The sequence below is a fragment of the Typopeltis vanoorti genome, chromosome 22 (assembly GCF_054136105.1).
Source record: "Typopeltis vanoorti isolate ZY-2024b chromosome 22, IOZ_Tvanoo_1.0, whole genome shotgun sequence".
In the NCBI taxonomy this organism is placed as follows: domain Eukaryota; kingdom Metazoa; phylum Arthropoda; class Arachnida; order Uropygi; family Thelyphonidae; genus Typopeltis; species Typopeltis vanoorti.
The window spans coordinates 1089064-1108636 of NC_143570.1; the positions used below are offsets into that span (position 1 = coordinate 1089064).

General features: G+C 34.9%; 3 protein-coding genes across 4 annotated transcripts in view; 2 read left to right on the plus strand and 1 right to left on the minus strand.

The window, feature by feature from the left end:
• The window catches only part of Coq5 (ubiquinone biosynthesis protein COQ3, mitochondrial), a 97937-nt gene extending 95443 nt beyond the window's left edge, over positions 1-2494 (plus strand). For both annotated transcript variants that reach the window (XM_090412217.1, XM_090412216.1), the window contains one exon: positions 2179-2494. In XM_090412217.1, coding sequence (XP_090268343.1) covers positions 2179-2286 — 108 coding nt within the window. In that variant the 3' untranslated portion in view covers positions 2287-2494. The remainder of the gene's footprint in view (positions 1-2178) is intronic.
• LOC150094098 (dynein light chain 1, cytoplasmic) lies at positions 176-14214 on the minus strand. The gene is made up of 2 exons (XM_090412219.1): positions 14079-14214; positions 176-2961 (listed from the first exon to the last, which is right to left on the minus strand). The coding sequence occupies exon 2, from the start codon at positions 2951-2953 to the stop codon at positions 2681-2683; it is 273 nt and encodes a 90-aa protein (XP_090268345.1). The 5' UTR covers positions 2954-2961; positions 14079-14214; the 3' UTR covers positions 176-2680.
• Positions 14215-14362: 148 nt separating this feature from the next.
• The window catches only part of LOC150094099 (serine/arginine-rich splicing factor 1-like), a 28550-nt gene continuing 23339 nt past the window's right edge, over positions 14363-19573 (plus strand). The window contains exon 1 of the mRNA XM_090411912.1: positions 14363-14632. Within this exon, the coding sequence (XP_090268038.1) occupies positions 14466-14632 (167 nt within the window). The 5' untranslated portion in view covers positions 14363-14465. The remainder of the gene's footprint in view (positions 14633-19573) is intronic.

The following is a 19573-nucleotide window of genomic DNA, read 5'->3' on the forward strand; positions in this document are numbered from 1 at the left end:
TATTGCAATTGAAGTTGAAATGCATGTCCATACATAGCAGAGAAATTTGTTTCAAGAAACAAATTTTGTTCATTAATGTTGAATTTCTTTATATATTTTGCTGCTTTTATGGTAAACAGTAGATGCTTAAATATTTTATGCAGTGGCTGGGATATAATATATAATAAAACAAACATTAAAATGAGTTTCAAATTTATTGTATACAAGTATATAATATTATGAGAGTACCTCATCTCTTCTGCTGAGGACATGGGGATAGACAAAAAAAAAAAAAAAAAACTAATGGTATCTTGCATAAAATACACCAGGTTCGGGGTTACAAAATACTCAGTATTAGGGCTTCACTTGCAATATACCGTTCCTTTACTGTCACTAACTATAACAGTTAGATACAGATCTCTGCAGCCAGTGGATGCAGTGTAAATAAACAGGGAATAGAAATAACACCAGTGTTGATAATTTGCACTAAAACCTGAGGAAATTACAAAATTATTTCAGTTTCCTGCCTTAGTACATTAGAAAAGTAGGTGTGTAAGAAGAAAAAAATATATACACAAGTTATTAAGAACTAGTTTTGAAGTCTGTTGCAACACTTAAATTATATTGCAAGTTATATCGAATTGGGCTATGATGTCTAAAAAGACATTTACAATTAGGAATGGTGAGGGAAAAAAAAAAAAAAAAAAATCTTATTACCTCAACAAGTTTCTACAAATTACCAGTATTAAAATGCAAATATTGTTCTTAAAATCTTTTACAAAGCATGAATAAACAAGCTTTCTCGTATAAAAAAAAGCAGACGATTACAAAACAAATTGCTCTTGTAGCCCATAATACATAAATACACTTTAGAAAGTATGTTGCAATGCATTATGACAAGGATTACTATCTGGGCAGATTTTACCTGAGATAAAAATCAGCCTGGATAGTGACTGGTGCCTGAGCTCCATAAGTCCTATACAGCAGACCTATGCAGTTACTGAGGTTAATCAATGCAGGTCAGTTTCCATTTACAACTATGAAAGCTACATGCACTAACAGATGATAGTATAGTTGACAAAATAGTGTATCACTATTTTATTAAAAGTCTAAAATAGGCAAAACTGAAATGTTTCACTCTTTCTTTCCAGCGTTTCTGTCGATTTTCATACCAAATTCGTGACAGTAGTTAATTATGATCAATTTAAGAGTATAATCTGCATAGCAGAGATTAACATCTCCAATTTTGATATCAGGCCAAATGCCATTTCTTTCAAGGTCTGTAGAGATTAACACTAGAAACAGTGCACTATCTCACACCTGATTTTACAAAACCATCTTCCAGTACCTCCAACTCGCATCGTGCTCACTAGCATCTTATTTGCATCCTGTAATTTTAGGATTTTTCAATTTTCTTCTTGAAAGCTGTTCTTTCCAACTATAATGCCAAATGAGATCCAGCATGTTGATGTGCCATCTGTGCAAAACGTAAGGTTTAGGTTTCCTGAACTTATATAATTTTGCACACAAGAAAACAGTATTTTTGAAAGTGCACTAAACATTAAAAGCTATGCAAAAATTTACCATAAGTTATATTTTGACCATGAGTGTTATATCCCATCTCTCCCAAAGAAGTTTTTGTTACATTTGATATAATGTATGTGTGAGATTATCCACATAACATTTTAGACTGATTGTATGGAAAATAAAAAATGGACTAGTTTTGGAATAAACTGCATTATTTAAGAATATGGTATATGTCTTGATAAACTTAGGAAGGTAATACTTGAATATAAGTAACATGTTTAGTTTTTAATAAATGTCTGAGAAATTAACATTTTCATTGGCTATTTTATTGGTAAACTTGTTTCTAGGTTGGAGAACTACATTAGAAACTATGCATTTGATATAAAATGTTCCAAAGACTAACTAAAAATTCAACATATCAAATAACTTCTTAACCTGACAGAAGTGATTACTGCAACTTAACAGTATAACTGAAGCATTTAAAGTTCTAGAGATGAACACTATATAAATAATTAATTTTTATCCTTTTGTCACAATAATTATGACCATTTGTTACTAAAATGCATATAAATTATACACCCAAATCTTTTGTTTAAAGTTAAAATAAATTGTTTAAAACTTAATATAGAAATGCCCAGGTATGTCTAACTGTATAAGGAAATATCATTATAGGAGCAGTTTCAAGAAATGATTGAAGATGTAGGGTTTGGAATGGTGACATATGAAAACCTTTTATGTGGAGTTGCAGCAATCCATTCGGGCTTTAAAGTAGGATATTGATCATTGTGCTTTAAGCTTGTATAAAAACAAGTTGTGTTCACTCAGAAAGGAGGGAGGTAAAGTAAGCACAACCATACACTGTACAGCTAATGAAAATAAATTAGTTAAAAATAATTGATGACCTACTGTTCTTAACTGTAATATGGAAGTATTTACTAGAAGACAGTTAAATGGCAAGCTTTGATCAAATAAACAATTCACAATCTCATTTAGACTAGTTTTGACATCTACTTTACCATTTTATAACTTGACAATACAAGATGAATACACAAACACTCTTCACAACATAGCTGCAACATTGGTTCCCAACCCTCCCAAATGAACAACAACAAAAGAAGAAAAAAGAAAAAAAAAAAAAGTGGGGGAGAAAAAAATTGGAAGAATTCAAGAATATTTAACCAGACTTAAACAGAAGAATTGCCACTTGACCCAGGTAGAAGTATATGAAGTGTTTTGTTTCATGAGTTACATAGCTGCCAAAGTTACGGCCCACTATACAATGCCATGTAGGATTATACTTCTTATCAAATTCCTTCTTGATATATGCAGCAATGTCTTTCTCGATATTATATTTTTCCAAAGCTTGTGTGGCAATGTCTACTGCATCCTGTTGCATTTCCTCTGACATATCGGCATTCTTTATGACAGCTTTACGATCAGATGACATCTTGTAATCTAGAAAAGAAAAGAGCCAGTGAATACATACATCTTTAAAGAATTGTTTTAAATTATCCTTATAATTTATTAGTGACTATTGGCATAGCTATTTAACTACTAGACATATAAAATTAAAAGCACATTATAAACAGGTAGAGAAGGAGGTTCTAGATTCCATGCAATTGCTATAAAGCTTTATTTTATACAATTTCACAATTTTATTTAGATGTGGTACATGTTTCAGTGGGGGGGAGGGGGGCAAGCAACAGTCTTAACTCCTTAAATGTGCAATAGGTTTACAGCATTTCTAATGCAGTTAACATAAAAATAAGAAGTTCAGCCTTTCCATTTTTGAAAAATCTGAAGGCTTGCATGCATCAGTTCCTATTCCTCTTTTGACTCAATGTTTAATGATAGTTTCAGTAGATGATGATACCAAAGCATACAGCAAGACTTGAAAATGGGATACTTAAAGCCGGACTACAGTAAAGTCATAAATGAACATATAAAAATCTATATTAATTTCAGTCTTCCCTAGAAGACTGAAATTAATATAGTAGTCTTTCCAGTTCCATTTGTAAAGTGTAACCAAAACAATGGAGTTGTTTTGGCTATATTTTGGCATGTTTTAACTGTTAAGCATTGTTGAATAAGAGATATTCAAATCTTGCATTGAATACTCAAGTATTCAGCACTTGAGCAATATGTTCTGTCCGACGAGTTCAATTTATTTTTCTGGAGCATTTCATTTCAACAGAAAAAAAAAGTTGTTAGTGCAAATAAAAAAAAAAGCACTTGGAGACTATATTGAACTCAAAATTCTCAAATGGGCCTTTTACGATTGCTACACTGTATCAATAGTCAGTTTCCAAATGACAAAACAGTACTCATTTATTTAAAATAAGAATAAAATACAAGGACTGGAATATTTAGTTGATTACTGTTTCAATCATTTGGAATTTGACCTCAGATACACAGCATACCAGGAAAATGCACCCTCGTGTCTTGAGCATTTTTTGTTGAATATCATCTCCAGCTGTCTTCACATTTTACTATTATTAATTAATGCTACCATGTTTTGAAGAGGGGGGGGAGGGGTTTGTAGTGGAGAATTAAATTCAAGGGAAAATGGGATAGTCATATTTGTACTTTAAAAAACAAATGAAGCACGAGCTTTGGCAGAACAGCATACCTGTAGGAGTCAGTTGACTTTTCAGCAATTTCTTATGAGTCAACTGTGTTATGAATAGAATATCTCAGGATCCAGTAAGCTACTTGGCTGCCATCTGGTCAAGCAATATGCTATACTGATGTTTATTATCTCAGGGAATATTACATACATACATAGTAATAATATTAGGCAAGATACATATAGCTCACTCACTGGTAGATATATTTCAATGCCTAATAAAGGATTACCACTTTTGAAGGCCTCAAGTGGCTGCAGCCATGTTGTTAATTTAGCCGTTGATCATAATTATTAATTAAACATAAACATCATTAAATTAATTTGTGCTGCTTTTCATTGACATAACCCCTCTGATCACCAAAAATTTATATTATTAAAAGTACTTATGAGTGAATGCAGACTTTTTCTCTTGTGTGCTGGTAGCTTTCCTCTCCTTTTGTACATCCTGGAGATCGCTTTGTAGGCTGGTGGTGGATGACTCACTATCCGTTGCAGCACAAACACCTTCAATAAGAGATTTCTTAATACCAAAATTAAACAAAGTCCCTTGTCTCTTATTCATATTAAATTTAAATCTGTAGGCCTATTACTTTTAAAAAAGCACGGCACTATGGTTTCGAAACTTTCACCCTACAATACAAACTTGTGGAGAAAGTATTCAGTATTACTAGATTTGAGAACTGGATAGACTACCTTGATCTTCAATGTTAGTGGAAAAATTTTCTTTATACTTCCTTGCTGATTGGTCACTAACATCTGCAACACAGATGTTATTTCTTTTAGTTTTGAGAACAGAGGATATACTGCACATTGTTGTAATTGGCTTGCAGGCAATTTTTATGAGTCATAAACAGCAGTATTGCCTTTCCCAAATGTTGGAAGGTTTCAATGTGAGAAAATTAACAATAATTCATGAATACTTTCACGTTTAAAAATACACGGCTTGGTCACTAACATTTGCTACACAGATGTTATTAGGCGTTCTGGGTCTGAGCTTTGATACATTCACGAATATTATTCTCCTCAGAATAATTCTACTATAAAATATTTATTCATGAAAAATGCTTAGAAAATTAAAATGAAATTCCAGAACTTCTCTCAGAACACAGTTTGGAAAACCCTGCACTAGAGCAAGATCCCCCCCCCCTCCCCCCACACAAAACCAAGAATTATCACTCACTCATGCCACCCAATCTTCTGCCAAAAAGAAATGGGAAGAATCCTCAACCTGAACACACAAAAAAAAAAAAAAAAAAAGAATCCAGCTCTGATGGTATACCACCACCTGTTATGTTAAACTTTTGCACCAGAATAACACCAATCCGTTACCTCTTCAAATCTATCCTACATCATAGAACATGCAACATATTCCAAAGAATGGATAAGTCAGCCATAAAACTACTGCCCAACCACATGATATTGTTCATGTTTGATGTGTGCACCGAAATCCTCTAAGACAGTGCTTCCCAAACTTATGGATGTAAAGGCCCCTTTGGAAAAATTAATATTTCACGCCCCCATCGGGGGAAAAAAAATCTTAATAGATATATTATTATAATATTTAGATTCAAAATTTTGCATTTGTAAGCTTTTTTTGTGCTTCTTATCAATACCTTTGAAATGAAACTTATTCACAAGCACATATTTATTAATATTCATCAAGTGCCGAAATATGCAGGAAGCAAAATTTGTGAACACCAATGTGCGATTTTTTCCATTAAAATAATAAACAATAAAAATTAAATGTTCCTTTTAAAATTTTTAATCTACTTAGTCTTCAAACATTTTAAATTTGTTCTCATTATTTCACGGCCTCCAAGGGAGCCGCAGCCCACACTTTGGGAAGTGCTGCTATAAGTCCTCTTGGCACTGTGCAATCGGGTAAATGACCCATCTCTCAAATGCTATTTCCATCCTCTATATCTGTTGTAGATACTTTCATGGACAGTGCTGAATTAGCCACTATCACTCCTCCAAAACCATAAGAACAAGGTATTATAAACCAACACCACTTATTTCTTTCTGATGGAAGACTATGGATGCACAACAAGAATTGATAACTGGAAGTGTCTGCTGCAAGTTCTTAAGATTTGCTTATGGGTGAAGAAAAACTTAGAGAAGGGAGTGTGCTAATTTTTATTTCATGTGGTTGTTTTTTTGTTTTTTTTTAAAGTAAATTAAAGATACCAAGAATTATATACCAATATAATGGATCAGAATAAGTCTATAAAAGTTGCACAATAATACTAGAGTAATGTAAATAGAAGCATGGACAAACACTACTATGATATGATTTTCAGCAATTTTTTTTTTTAAATTTTGCTAAATCTAATCTAATCTAATGTACACTAGTTACACATACTGCAATTTCAATATCATTATTTCTACAAGAAAAACTAAATTTCCTTCAGATCTACACAAATTTGAACGGAACCTTTAATATTCTGTAACTGGTACTTTTTTTTAGGATCTAATGAATTTTGATTTCATCAACATTTGTTCTAACAGTGCTTCTTTATGAAAGCCTGCACACTGGAAAGAGTATTTTCCACAATATTGCATTTATTTTTCTGTATAAAGAAAAAAGGCATGTTACCATACATTTGGTGCTCATTCAGACAGAGCAAGTAGAACATTTGGTTTCAGACGGAACGAGTTACAAAACAATGAAATGATTACCATCCAACCAACATTGACATCAGTAAAAAGTATCAAGAAACTGAAACATGAATGGAAAATCTACTTGACAAGTTATCCAGCTGTCTGAGCAATCCAAAAACTTATCTTTTACAATTGTAGTAAACTTATCTATTACCATCTACCTGGAAATTCATTTTCTGACCTTTTAAATAACCAGTAAAATGCTCTTCAAAAAGCAGTTTCAATCCCATTCAGAATGGGATCCTGAAAGAAGCACCCCAACCCCTAAAACTTTTTCATCCTCTGACAAACCAGCCAGGAAAAGATGTAACTGATTGACCAATAGTTAGTTTTAATAACCTGAAGTATCAGGAAAAAGTCAGCCTTTATTAAAAAAAAATTGCTGTAATCTATAACTAATTTCTTTGTTTCTTAAACAATTGGTGATATTATAGTTAACAACAAAAGTTATTTTCCTAGAAATGTAATAGAAAAGACCTTGAAATAATCATTGCTATGATCTTATAACACAAAATGTTGAAATCCCATAGCATCAACACTATGGTAAACAGAATTGATGATAGCAAGCCTTCCTCTATACCAATTTCTTTGATCTGGCAAGTTTGCTATAAGTGTGAACACATCTAACTACTGGTTAAAATTTGATAGAATTGTGATAACATTGCTATCCACTTATTAGATATATACAAATAAAAAAAGATGCCATATTAACCCATACAGCAAACTGGGAGGGGGGGGGTTCACTTTTAATGGAAATTATTGAATCCATAAAACATCTTACACATTTGCTTCCAAAACATATTGGGTAATATTTATCAAGTACTTTCCTTGAGATTACTTTTATAGTAATTGTTCACTTTATCAAAAAAGTCACATGTTATAGCAAATCACCTAAGCAAGGCAATTCTGCAACTTAGCTGTCTAGTTGAGGCTGGAAGACTTGTCTTATTTCACATAATGGCATAAATAATCTTAATTATAGACTTTAACTTGAATATACTCAATCAGTGGCAATGTCTTGTTTGGTTTTATTCCACCACATAAGATGAACTCCATAAACACAAAATAGATGTAGTTTATTAATCTAGTTACCTGCTTCATTAGAATATAAAATTTGAAAGCCAATTATCAACACATGGATTCACACAACTATCCGACACTGGACTATTTCCAGCTAAGAAATTCATCACTGAAAATGAGCAACACAATCGTTGTGTTGCTCATGTAACAGCCTTTGATAGATTTAGAAGCAAGATCTGTTCTGATGATATTTTATTATTACTGCACAACACATCCAAGGAATGATCATAGGAGGGTGCTCTATTCCACTCTCACATTATTTAATTGCCCAGCTACACATCTACCACCAATAGCATGTTTGCAAGTTGCATTTGTTCTCGTAGCTGATTTGCCTGTGTGTGTGGCGGGTGACCCCCCCCCCCTAGTTAAAAAAAAATCAGCTAACGCCTTTTATTCCCTTATAGGGAGTAGGTGAGGCCTTTTAACCCTATCTAGCTTTTGGAGACAGAGTGGGCAGTTCAATCTCCACCGGTAGCCAATCAGAGATAGCTGGCCCATGTCTATCACTAATTATAGCAGCCACCGATGAAGTTCTGAGGAGGAAACCTCTGCACAAGATCCCCTAACTCATGTTTCACTGAAAAAGCCCATATGGAACCATCAAACACTTGGGTCTGGAAAACTGCATAGCACTAAGATACCCAAAGTTTGATTGCAGCCAGTGACATTAGCACAGTTTTTGCCTTTTATCCTGTTGAGTGTGACCTTTTAGCACCTGATTCGAAATTTTGAATGTGTTTCTACTTGAAATTGTCAGTTACACAAATTGATTTGCCTCAATTTGTGATTTTTAATCTTCAGAAATGGCATTTGCCCATAGGTCTTGGACACCAGTGTATATTTTTTCAGACAGGACACATTTCTAAATACATATCCACAAAAAGGATGTACAAGATATAATCGCATACAGCATAAGTTTGCATTATGCATAATCCCTTCCAAAACAGAGCAGGTTTCTCGGATTCAAGTTTTAGTTAGACAATCCAGGCGTACTCACAATAAGTACTAACGTCCTCAACTTTATAACCCACTATGGCAATTCATAAAAACCTAGAGAAACTTGAAATCTTCTGAAACAGGACACAATCTGGCATGTATACAGCTAAGCAGAAGCCCTTGATCTCATGATGCTAAATGGCTCAAGACCGAGATGCGGGAAATTTGAGCTAATAGGTAATCATCCTCGTGAATTCTGTCATCTCCCCACCCCCATTACAAATTTTGTACAAATGTCATGGATAAAAACTGGAAAAGATCTTTATCTTAAAGCATCAATTTCCTGATATGTACCCCCAAGGGATGTTCAGATTACAACAGCACTACATGATTAAGTTTACATTAATATTACTTTTTTTGTTATTAATTCCTTTATTGTCCTTTTCTAGATTTAACCTGCCATCTTCACTAAAAACTGTGCCTAAATAGCTGAAATATTTTACTTGTTCTATAGGATCTGCATTCAGAATGCAGGTGAACTTTCCATGCAAAAGTGCATTAATAATTAAAGAATATGCACTTTAAAATATTAAAAAACATCCAAACATTACCTATTTTCAGTCTGTCTTTTTATTGCTGATTTTCATGCTAAATTTGTTACAGCTGTTATTCAAATTTATTACACCAGGAGTTACATCATCTGCATAAAGCAAATAGCTAAGTTTGACATCTCCAATTCTATATCAGGCTTACTGCCACTTTCTTTCATAAACCATCTTCTTGCATTTCCTTCAAACTACTGACTGACAACTTAAATACGGATTATGTATCATTCCGCTAATGTTCCATTTACCCCATATAATTGAAGTATTTTGAAAAGCTTTTCTTGGACATCTTATCATATACCTTTTCCAGATCTACAGATCCTTGTCATATTATCACAATTTTTCAATTATAGCTTGAACCCAGCTTGTTTTCCAGACTTTTCTCAACCTCTTTTCAAGTATGCTTGCATAAATCTTACCTGGAACACTTAGAGAAATTCCTCTGTAATTCACACATTTGGTTTTATCCCCCCCCACACACACACCTTTTTTTTTTTTTTTTAATATAGCTATGAGAGCTCTACTCCAATCATTGGGATGAATCCTTCTGAATTATGCAGTGGCCGCTGCAAAACTCAACTTTAACCTACACAGAAGAACAAGTTTCAACCCCCTACCATACAAGCCTTTTGCCATTGAACAACCTCCACCCAACAGTTCAGTCTCTTGTCCTTTAGCACTATGAGAGTGCCAACTGGAAGACCTCCGTGACTTCAATTCCTCCTTCCCATGGTCCAACTACTGCTTAAGTTCTTCTGATCTTAAGCAGGAGTTGGAAACACCTGCTCAGACCAAATGAAGGCTTTCATCCTTTATTCCAGCCTTGAATCTAAAACAGTACCGATGCTATACAGGAAAAACCCTCTGCTTACTGCAAATGGCCCAAGACCAAAACTCCAGCTTCTCACTCAGCCTACAGTGCAGCTCATAATAGTTGTAAAAGAATCAAAAATGAAGTCCAATTTCAGACTTTGAAAGGGCAAAATGCTGTAAACTTGTGTCTTACCCAACTGACAGTTGCTCTTTCTGGTCCTTTGCCAAGGCCCTAACTTCTGCCCACCCAGGTTTCCCCCACTATCACATCCAGACGGTACTGTAGTTACCTCACCAACTTAGTCCAAATTACTGGCATCACTCTTTCCTCCCAATTCCTGCACTGATGACCTGGCCAAAGTTCCCTCCACCCCACCAAGAATAGCTCCCTTCATGGTACTCAGTCTTCTGACCAAAAGAAATGAGAATAATCCTTAACGTAAACATAAAAAATGCCACAGGTCCTGATGATATCCACTTATGTTAAAATAACTGTGCCCTAGAACTATCCTGTATTACTTTCTCAATCTGTCCTATTAATTAGCATCTACCATACGACACAGAAACAGGCACACCCAGAGGGAAATTTGGAGAAACTCACGCAGTTGCCCTCGACATTTCAAAGGCATTTGATCACTTTTGGTCAAATGCCTTTGAAATGGGGCCTAGTGAGCGGTTTCCTCTTCTCAGATTTCCCCAAAAATGCAGGAGTACCCCAGGGTTCATATTCTTTCACCCACCCTCTCTCTCTCTCTTGCATATAACTGATCTATTCTCACAGACTTCCAGTCCTATCCATAGCTTTGCTGATGACAGTACTCCATTCCTCTTTTTCATTTGGCAGATCTTATAGTGCTCAAGTATTAGAAGCTTCAAGATCTACCACAACCAGTGACCTGAACTCAGATTAACTATATCCCAGCAGGACAAGGACAGCCTTGTAAACTTCAATGCCACTAAAACTTAATCCTGTCTTATCTCTTGTAAGGAGCAGCTTGCACCCCCCCCCCCCCACTTTCAGTAATATTGAGATATCCAAACATGATCAGATTTCTCTTCTTGAAGTGACCTACATCTCTGATCTTTCCTGGCACAACCACATTTCAACATAGCTTATGCAACCACCAAAAAAAAAAAAAATTTTTTTTTTGCACAAGGCACTACTTAACACCTAACTAATACAAATCCCAAAATCTGCCTGGCCACAGAATTCTGCTCTCTCATATGGGTGGTGCACCAAAATCCTCTAAGACTGCTCAGTTCTATCCAGAAGAGAGTAATCCTGCAAATTAATGATCTCTCTCACAGATTTTATAGCCCATCTTTAAACTTACTAAACCAACTTCACTGCCTCCTCTTTCATCCATCTACTTCTGTACTTTGGAACAGTCTCTCTTCCCCAAAGATTACAACCCTCAGCTGTTCAAAGTAAAATGCAAACAGATTCCTCCTTTCTTCTATTCATCTTGCCAACATATGGCACTAATGTGCTATAGCTCTTTTGGCCTTTTGCATGGATCAGATAAAAAAAAAAAAAAAAAAATATATATATATATATATATATATATATATATATATATATAAAACACTCCAAGGACCATTTTGTCAGCTGCTTGTTCTGACTTGCAAGAATTCCTCTTCTTCCTTAGAAGAACCTTCTGTGGGACCATAGGCACAAATTAATTGTCCATCTTATTTTGAAGTTTGCCTACATAACTACTTGAAACTGCTTTCCAATGAAGAAGTTTATGTTCATGTTTGGTACTGAATGCTACTGCTAGTCCTTCCTTAGCCTAAACCTTCTACTAGAAAAGTGACAGCATTGCCTTCTTACATAAATGATTTCTAGTTCAATGCAACTCTTCTTTTGCAGGTGGTCAATCTTACTCAAGGAACTGTTAAGTCTGTACTTCATTCAAAAGTACAGGGAGGCTTCAACTTATGATACTTCAGCTGTCAAGGAGAATAAATTAAGAAAAGGAAAACTTTCTGAAAGAATTAAAAATGGAAAACTCCAGATGAATCTAGAGAGAATTTTCACATTGTCTCCTAGTAATCAAGCACTAATATATATATATATATATATATATATATATATATATATATATATATATATATATATATATAGATAGAGAGAGAGAGAGAGAGAGAGAGAGAGAGAGAGAGAGAGAGAGTAGTAGCCCAAGCAAACACATCAAGAAGAAATGGTCAATAAGCTTGGAGTAGGAAAATGAAACGTTAAAACAATGAATTTTTTTTTTAATCAATCCCACACAAGAGTGATTGTGAGAACTATAGCATATGTATTAATGGTATTTTATTGGCTGACCAATTTGGATTCTAGTAACTTTTCATAAAACTGGTTTTATGTTAAGCATTCTGTCTTGATATTACTAATTGGTGAAAATAATATTTTAAATCAAAATATGACCGAAAGATCAAATTTGGTCCACTAAACCCCTACAGGCTATAAACCCAGAAACTATTACAGACCAAACACCAGACTTTTTCAAGTCCTCAAATAAGTTGTTGATCTACACTGATCAGTGGAATTCATCTTTACCTATAGATGAGAAAATATCCATGTCTGCAGCAGGATCTCAACTCAAAGCTTGTTGGAGTGAAAGTACATTAACCCACAGCCTGTCTCCTGCAGAGATATTTGCAGGATTCTTGTTACTGCTTTTTTTTTTTTTTTTTTGATGCAACCAAAGCAGTAACAAGAATCCTGCAAATATCTCTGCAGGAGACAGGCTGTGGGTTTGAATCCCATTGCGACAAATATTTTGGTAATAAACGATTCACCATCTGGTGAAAAAGACCACTACTTTGAATCTTACAATTCCACATTTGATCCCAGGAGCAGAGGTCCAGACTACCTAATCTCCAGTACTAAATATGACGTACTACCCATCATGGCATTAACACTGAGAGAAACTCTCTCAAATGGAATGGTGCATCAAAAGCCTCGAAATTCTAAGTACTATCCAGATCATATCACAGGACTCCTCCAGCCAATGACTTCCGCTGTTTCTAATCAGAACTACATGGAATTAATTAGATATCATGTTTCTATTTTTCCCTAAGCTTTAAAGTGCTCATGACACTTTCAGTCTAAATGAAAACACGCTAGACAGCTTGATGTCTTCTGGTGCAGCCTTCTTCAAAAAACAATTTGCTGAGTAAAACATCCCTCGTCTGTTCTATACACATGACATCAATGCACTTACAGGGCCACATTTTAATGTGATGAATACGGAAATGTTAATGCATTAATTAATGCTCCATCATTAAACTGTCAGACATTTTCAAACAAATAAGAAAACAGCGGTTTCGTTTTGTCTGGGAGGATGGGAAAAATTAGAGAATACAAAAGGCAATTTAACATAGAAAAGTTAATACTTCCAAAAAAAAAAAAGTGAATTTCGCAAGTCCACCTCAGGAAATATATTTCTTAATTCTGTAACGTATTAAATCATGACAGACGAACGTCAGTGGTATTTGATTACAACATTTTTTTACTTCTTTATTGATAGTTTATATATATTTTTCAAGTAAACGTATGAAATTTGGGTAGTTGCAGTGTTAACTAGGATGAGAGGCAAAAATTGTTAAGGTAAAGAACTTGCAATAATCTTTAACTTACTTTTATAAATTTCATTTTACATTTTAGAGTCAAAATCTAAATATTCCCCTAAAGACATTAAGTACCAAACAAGAAAAATTTGCATTTTAGAATCTGTAGTCCGGCATGGTTAGACGTGCTCCCCACCCCCCTGAAAATGACATCAAGGTAAGGAGTTAATAAATTTCAGTACTAAACAAATTTATTACTAAACGAAATTACTTACCGATACAGAAAAGTAGCTAATCGATGAGATTCTACTAGAAATAGTCACAAAAACTGAAACGATTCGGTATTCACTCCTATAACTTCACAGACAGTTTCAAACGCACAACAATTGATGCGGTAGTTTTCGTAAAGACTGCAGAGTGGTCAGCGATAAAAGGAGATCGTGTCTGGAAAGAGGACTGCTGATTGGTTGACGACATTACATTCAAAGCAATCATTGGTTTAAACATATGACTTCTGGCCAGGTTCTGTCTACCCATAATACCATGTGTCCAGCAAACTCCAACCACGCTACCACTCGTAATTTACCGGGTTTTCTTTCAATAAAGTGTCTTTGTAACGTTTAAGTATTGTTAGGTTTTATTTTGTTATTTACTTTAGCGAAATGTCATATAGAAATAATGACTGTAGAATATATGTTGGCAATCTTCCACCGGATATACGTACAAAAGATATTGAGGATTTATTTTATAAATTCGGGAAAATAAGTTTCATCGATTTGAAGAACCGGAGAGGACCGCCATTTGCTTTTGTTGAATTTGAGGATCCTAGGTAAAGTTATTATAATACCTGCTAATAAATGTAAATAATACTAATTATGATTTTGAAATGAAATTACAAAGGAGGACCATGACATATAAATTGAATAGTGCATAATATAAAAGTAGACAAACAGGATGAGCCGCCATAATAAACCCCAGAACACTATTTGTAAGCATTCATCAAAATTACTATCCAAAGTTATCACGATATCCATAAAAGAATGTTTTGTTTTCTCAAACTTCTTTTTTATTTCTTTATAGATCTAAAGCTAATCAGTGTCAATTTTTTTATATTTCACATATCTGACCAGTGTTCAGATATGTGAAAAATGTCAATTTGATGCAGTACATGGTTATTATCTGTTTCTATTGTTGAATTCTGTAAAATGCATTTTCCTTTCTTACGACAAGTTAATATCTGGAGATATATTTTGGTCACTTGACACAAATTTTTAAAATTTCTCCAGATTTGTGCACAGCACATTGAAGGAGAAAAAAAAAAGTTGAACAGAATTTGAGTCCCGGATGTGGCGCATGTTTAAGCTGTGATCATAATAATAGTTTAATCGGTTTTAATTTATTAAAAATTGTTACATGTGAAATAAGTTTAGTGAATTTTCGTACTTAATACTATCCGAATTAATCGCTTTTCTAGGCTTAATTATACCGATGGTGATATGAGTTGTAAAGTATTTGTATGTTTTGTGAAGATTACTTTGAAGGAAACAGTTAACTGAATTTAAAAATATGTTTGAAATTGACCAATTATCAGCTGAATATGTTAGCAGTATTTGCACAGTTATTTTCTAGTGAAACTAGTAGATGGAACATTATGATTTGAAGACTTGACCTTAAAGGCTCATGAGATAGTATTGTCTGCATCAAGTCTGTTCTTTTTTAGCTTATTTCTTGAAAATCCTTATAAACATTCCATTGCAAGTATGACACATGACATTCACTGATCTGAAAGCAATTGTAAGCTTTATGTTGAATGGTGGACATTTTAATGAGGTCATAGGCCAACACCAGTGTTTCTGATCTAGTGTGACACCAGAATAATCAAGAGTCTGCGCTCTAATCAGTATTTATCAGCTAGTGTTGAATGACACTCAAGTAGAACAGTATTGCCGCAGGTAAGGAAGAAAAATAGAGGACTAAGAGATCTCTTGGTAACTTAAATCTGAGTAACGTTGTGAGCCAGTTGTCGGACATCAGATATCTGGTGTCATCATTATTTGAAGATATTAGTAGGGAAGTAAGGTTGGATGGCAGTGAATTTAAACATGTTATCAGTAACAACTCGTCTTCCTCAATCGAGTGAACATCATACTACATCTCAGGAATTTACTCCAAGTATACAGAATACAGTGACAGCTGATGTGTCACTACTGTGTGATAATTTGAAATTTAAGAGGGTGCACTCTACAGTAATAGGCATAATTCCGGTATCCCATGAAGGCTCGGGCCGTGGTCCTACATTAGCTCCAGTTACCAGTCGCTTATCCTTTTCTACCAATGTGGGATTATTCAACACTTGGTCTATCCTCGTAGTACCAGGTTCTAGTGAATTTTGTTCCTTGTTCTGTGCCATCCAATGCATCTGCATTATGTAATATTAGACAGGATATAACCGATATCACATTTGTGCCTTGTCATTTGTTGGAAATTCTGCATTACCTGTTGCTTGTTCTAAGATAAAAGATAATGCATTTGCATTGCCTGCTGTACTCTCATTCCGGTGAATGTCAGTTCAATAAGCAGCAACTTTAATCACATATGCCACTAAAGGGTATCTTGAATGAGTTCGATGTTGGCACAGAGAAGGAATCATTGACACTTGGTTGAACATCATTTCTCTTGTCTACTCTGCTGTCTAGATTGAAGAGTGGTGTACCAGTTAACTGTTCAACAAGTAGTAAAGATCATGGTTCCTGTAAGAACATACCATTCATTTCCAGTCCTAAAATGTTTGAAATTCATCTCCTGCAAGGAGAATTGGAAGTGCTCAGTAAGTAGGTGCAGAGTATGAAGACTGGATCAAGAGCGATCAATAGAGAAATTAGGACCACTGAAATGACTTTAGCTGATGTAACTAGAACAGGATTAGGTACGAGAGAATTTGGTGAATGGGGGAGTAATGAGTGAAGAGAATGAAAGCACAAGAAGTCAAAAGTAAATGAGTTTTGAGCATAAGAAAAAGTGTGATGAGGGAAAGTCATGAAACTAGGAGAGTGATGCAGAAGAGTGTAAAAAAGGAAGGTATGAGATGCTTGTTTGGGTGTGAATGAAGTTGAGTGGCATAATATATGATGATTAAGGGTATGGAGAGTAGAATGTCTGAGGAGTGCTTGTCTAGTGGAACAGAGAGAGTAACTTTAGCGATAAAGAGAGGGCAAGATTTAGAAGAGATGATAGTGAGCACAGCGGTAGTATTAATCACATGGCAAAAGATTTAAGAACAGTGTTAGATATCGCGAAGAAGAAAAAGTGTCAAAGGGAAGATAGTGCATGTGGTGACCTGTTTTGATAATAATGAATGATATGATTACAAGAATGTGAAGAAAAATAGGCTGGGAATTTGTTGATGTCTAGAGTGTGTTTGAAGGCAAAAGAGAAAGCTGTATGCAAGAGATGGGTTGCATCTGAACATGGAAGACCATACATGTCTGAAGAGGTTTCTGTTTTCTCAACAAGTTGAAGTATTTGTGCAGGGAAACTAAAATTGAAAAGGGTGAGAGTAGGAGGGAGAAACTAATGTGGAATGTGTTTGGTGATCCTTTATCGCAGAATAATTTAGAGAATAGAGTGGATAAAAACTGGTCTGGGGCTGTTGAGAATACTGAAATTAGTAGAATGTATATTAGTTCTAAATGTGGTAAAGAACTAAAGGGAATCTACAATTTTTGTATACTGATGCAAGAAGCATTCGAAATAAGAGGGGAGAGTTTTTGGCTTTAGTGAACTTGGCTTACAGCAGAGGATGTGATTATTGGAATTGAATGTGGTAGGTACAGTATTTTCAGGTAGGATAAAGAACAGGGTGAGGGAGTACTGCTGAAAAGCTACAGCCAAAAAAAAAAAAGTATATCAAGAAGATAGATGTCAGTGATAACCTACTTTTTTGAATCCAGTGGCCAGTGGAACCAAATATACAGTTGGTTTGTGTTATAGGCCAGGGGATGTAGAAGATATGCATCGGCAAATTAGGTGCAGGTTGAGTAATTATTATGGTGAATTTTAACTCTGGTGATATCATTTGGGAAGAGGAAAGATCATGTGGCAGTCATACACCCTCTAAGAGATAATTACTTGAAATTCATATAACTGAAAGGATTCATGGCATGAGAGTGTTGGATCTGGTCGTGGGTTCAGAAGACCAATGCATAAGTGAAGTATCTGCATCGCCTCCGATTGGTGAGAGTGATCATGCAGTATTGACTTGGGGAAGTTTGTGGATTTCTCTTAATAAGGGGGTATATACAGAATTCCAGGTTAGGTATAGTACGCCCACAGATTCGAGACCCTTCGACACTTGCGCATGTCACAAAAAGGAGAATACATTCCGATAATAGGGTAATCAATCCATCTTCTGGGATGACCTGTTTATTATTACGTCAGAAAATTAACTTCTCTTTTATGATCATTGTAGTTTTTAAAGTGGTAACTATTTTGCTTGTATAACAGTTGGGAAATTTTATCTATAAAGCATGTGATTTCGTGTGCTGGTGACCAATTAGTACGTCCTTCATTTCTTTCTCCCCTTCAGCATGAATAGACTATTCTTGGCAACTCGCCAAGCAGAGATCTACAAACTGTGGACGAACTATAATTAGGTAACAAGTTTTGGAGGTAGCTTACAGCCTTCCCATGTCATAAAAAATTGCAGAGGAAAGATGTTAGCAGTGCATGGGATATAATCAGTAGGTATCTGAGTGAAGCAATATTGGAATGTATTCCCATGGTCAGAAAGATTTGTAATCTAGGTGTTAGATGGATGAGTAGTAATATTTGGCATGATCTGCAAAAAAAAGAAAGAAAGAAAATGTTATGTAGGATTTATAAGGAGAAACGGTACACTAACAAGCAGTTATCAGCGTAGTAAGGAAAGCTAAATCAGGTTATGAGAAGACCTTAGCCAAGCAGGTCAAAGGAAATTCCAAAGAATTCTTTCGCTACGTTGTAAGTAAAAGGAAGAACAACTTTGGAAGGATAACTTTAGTGGGCATTGATGGTATTGATGTGACTGAGTCAGATGTAATAGTAGAATTACTGAGTGATTGAATTTAGGATATTGCAGAATTTAAATGTAAATAGTGCTGTAGGTTTGGATGGGTAATCAGCTCGGATATTACATGAATATGAAAAGCAATTGTTAGTACCTCTTGCTTGACTATTCAACTTAACTCTGAGCTCTGGTAAGGTCCCTAGGGAGTTGAAGGAAAGTAAAATAGTTCCTTTGTAGAAAGGATGCTCTAAGACTACAGTAGAAAATTACAGACCAATCACCATCTCAGGAGTGGTGGTAAAAGTATTGGAAAAGTTGTTTAAAGAAGAATTCAGGAATTATTGGATAAGAATATGATACTCTATGTGGGTCAACATGGTTTTGTTATAAGTCAGTCTTGCCTTAGTGATTTATATTTTTTTTATGATGCAGTGATGACTGAGTTGAACAAGAAGAATGGCTACACGGTTTATGTTACTATATTTTGCCACGGCTTTTGGAAAAATAGTAATATAATGGGATATTGTTACGTAAATTAGAACAAATGAGGGTGGACATTAAACTGGTTATGTGGATAAGAAAATGGCTCATGTACAGATACCAAAATTTAGTGTATGGAAGAATGAAATCCAGGATGAAGAATATCAGAGAATGATGAGGCTATGGACTTGGGAGTTATGTTAGTGGATAGAGAGTTGAAGTTCAGCTGGATATTGCTGACGTGTC

Excerpts from the sequence above, each read along its gene's own strand:
- LOC150094098 (XM_090412219.1), bottom strand. The coding sequence starts at position 2,953 with ATGTCATCTGATCGTAAAGCTGTCATAAAGAATGCCGATATGTCAGAG.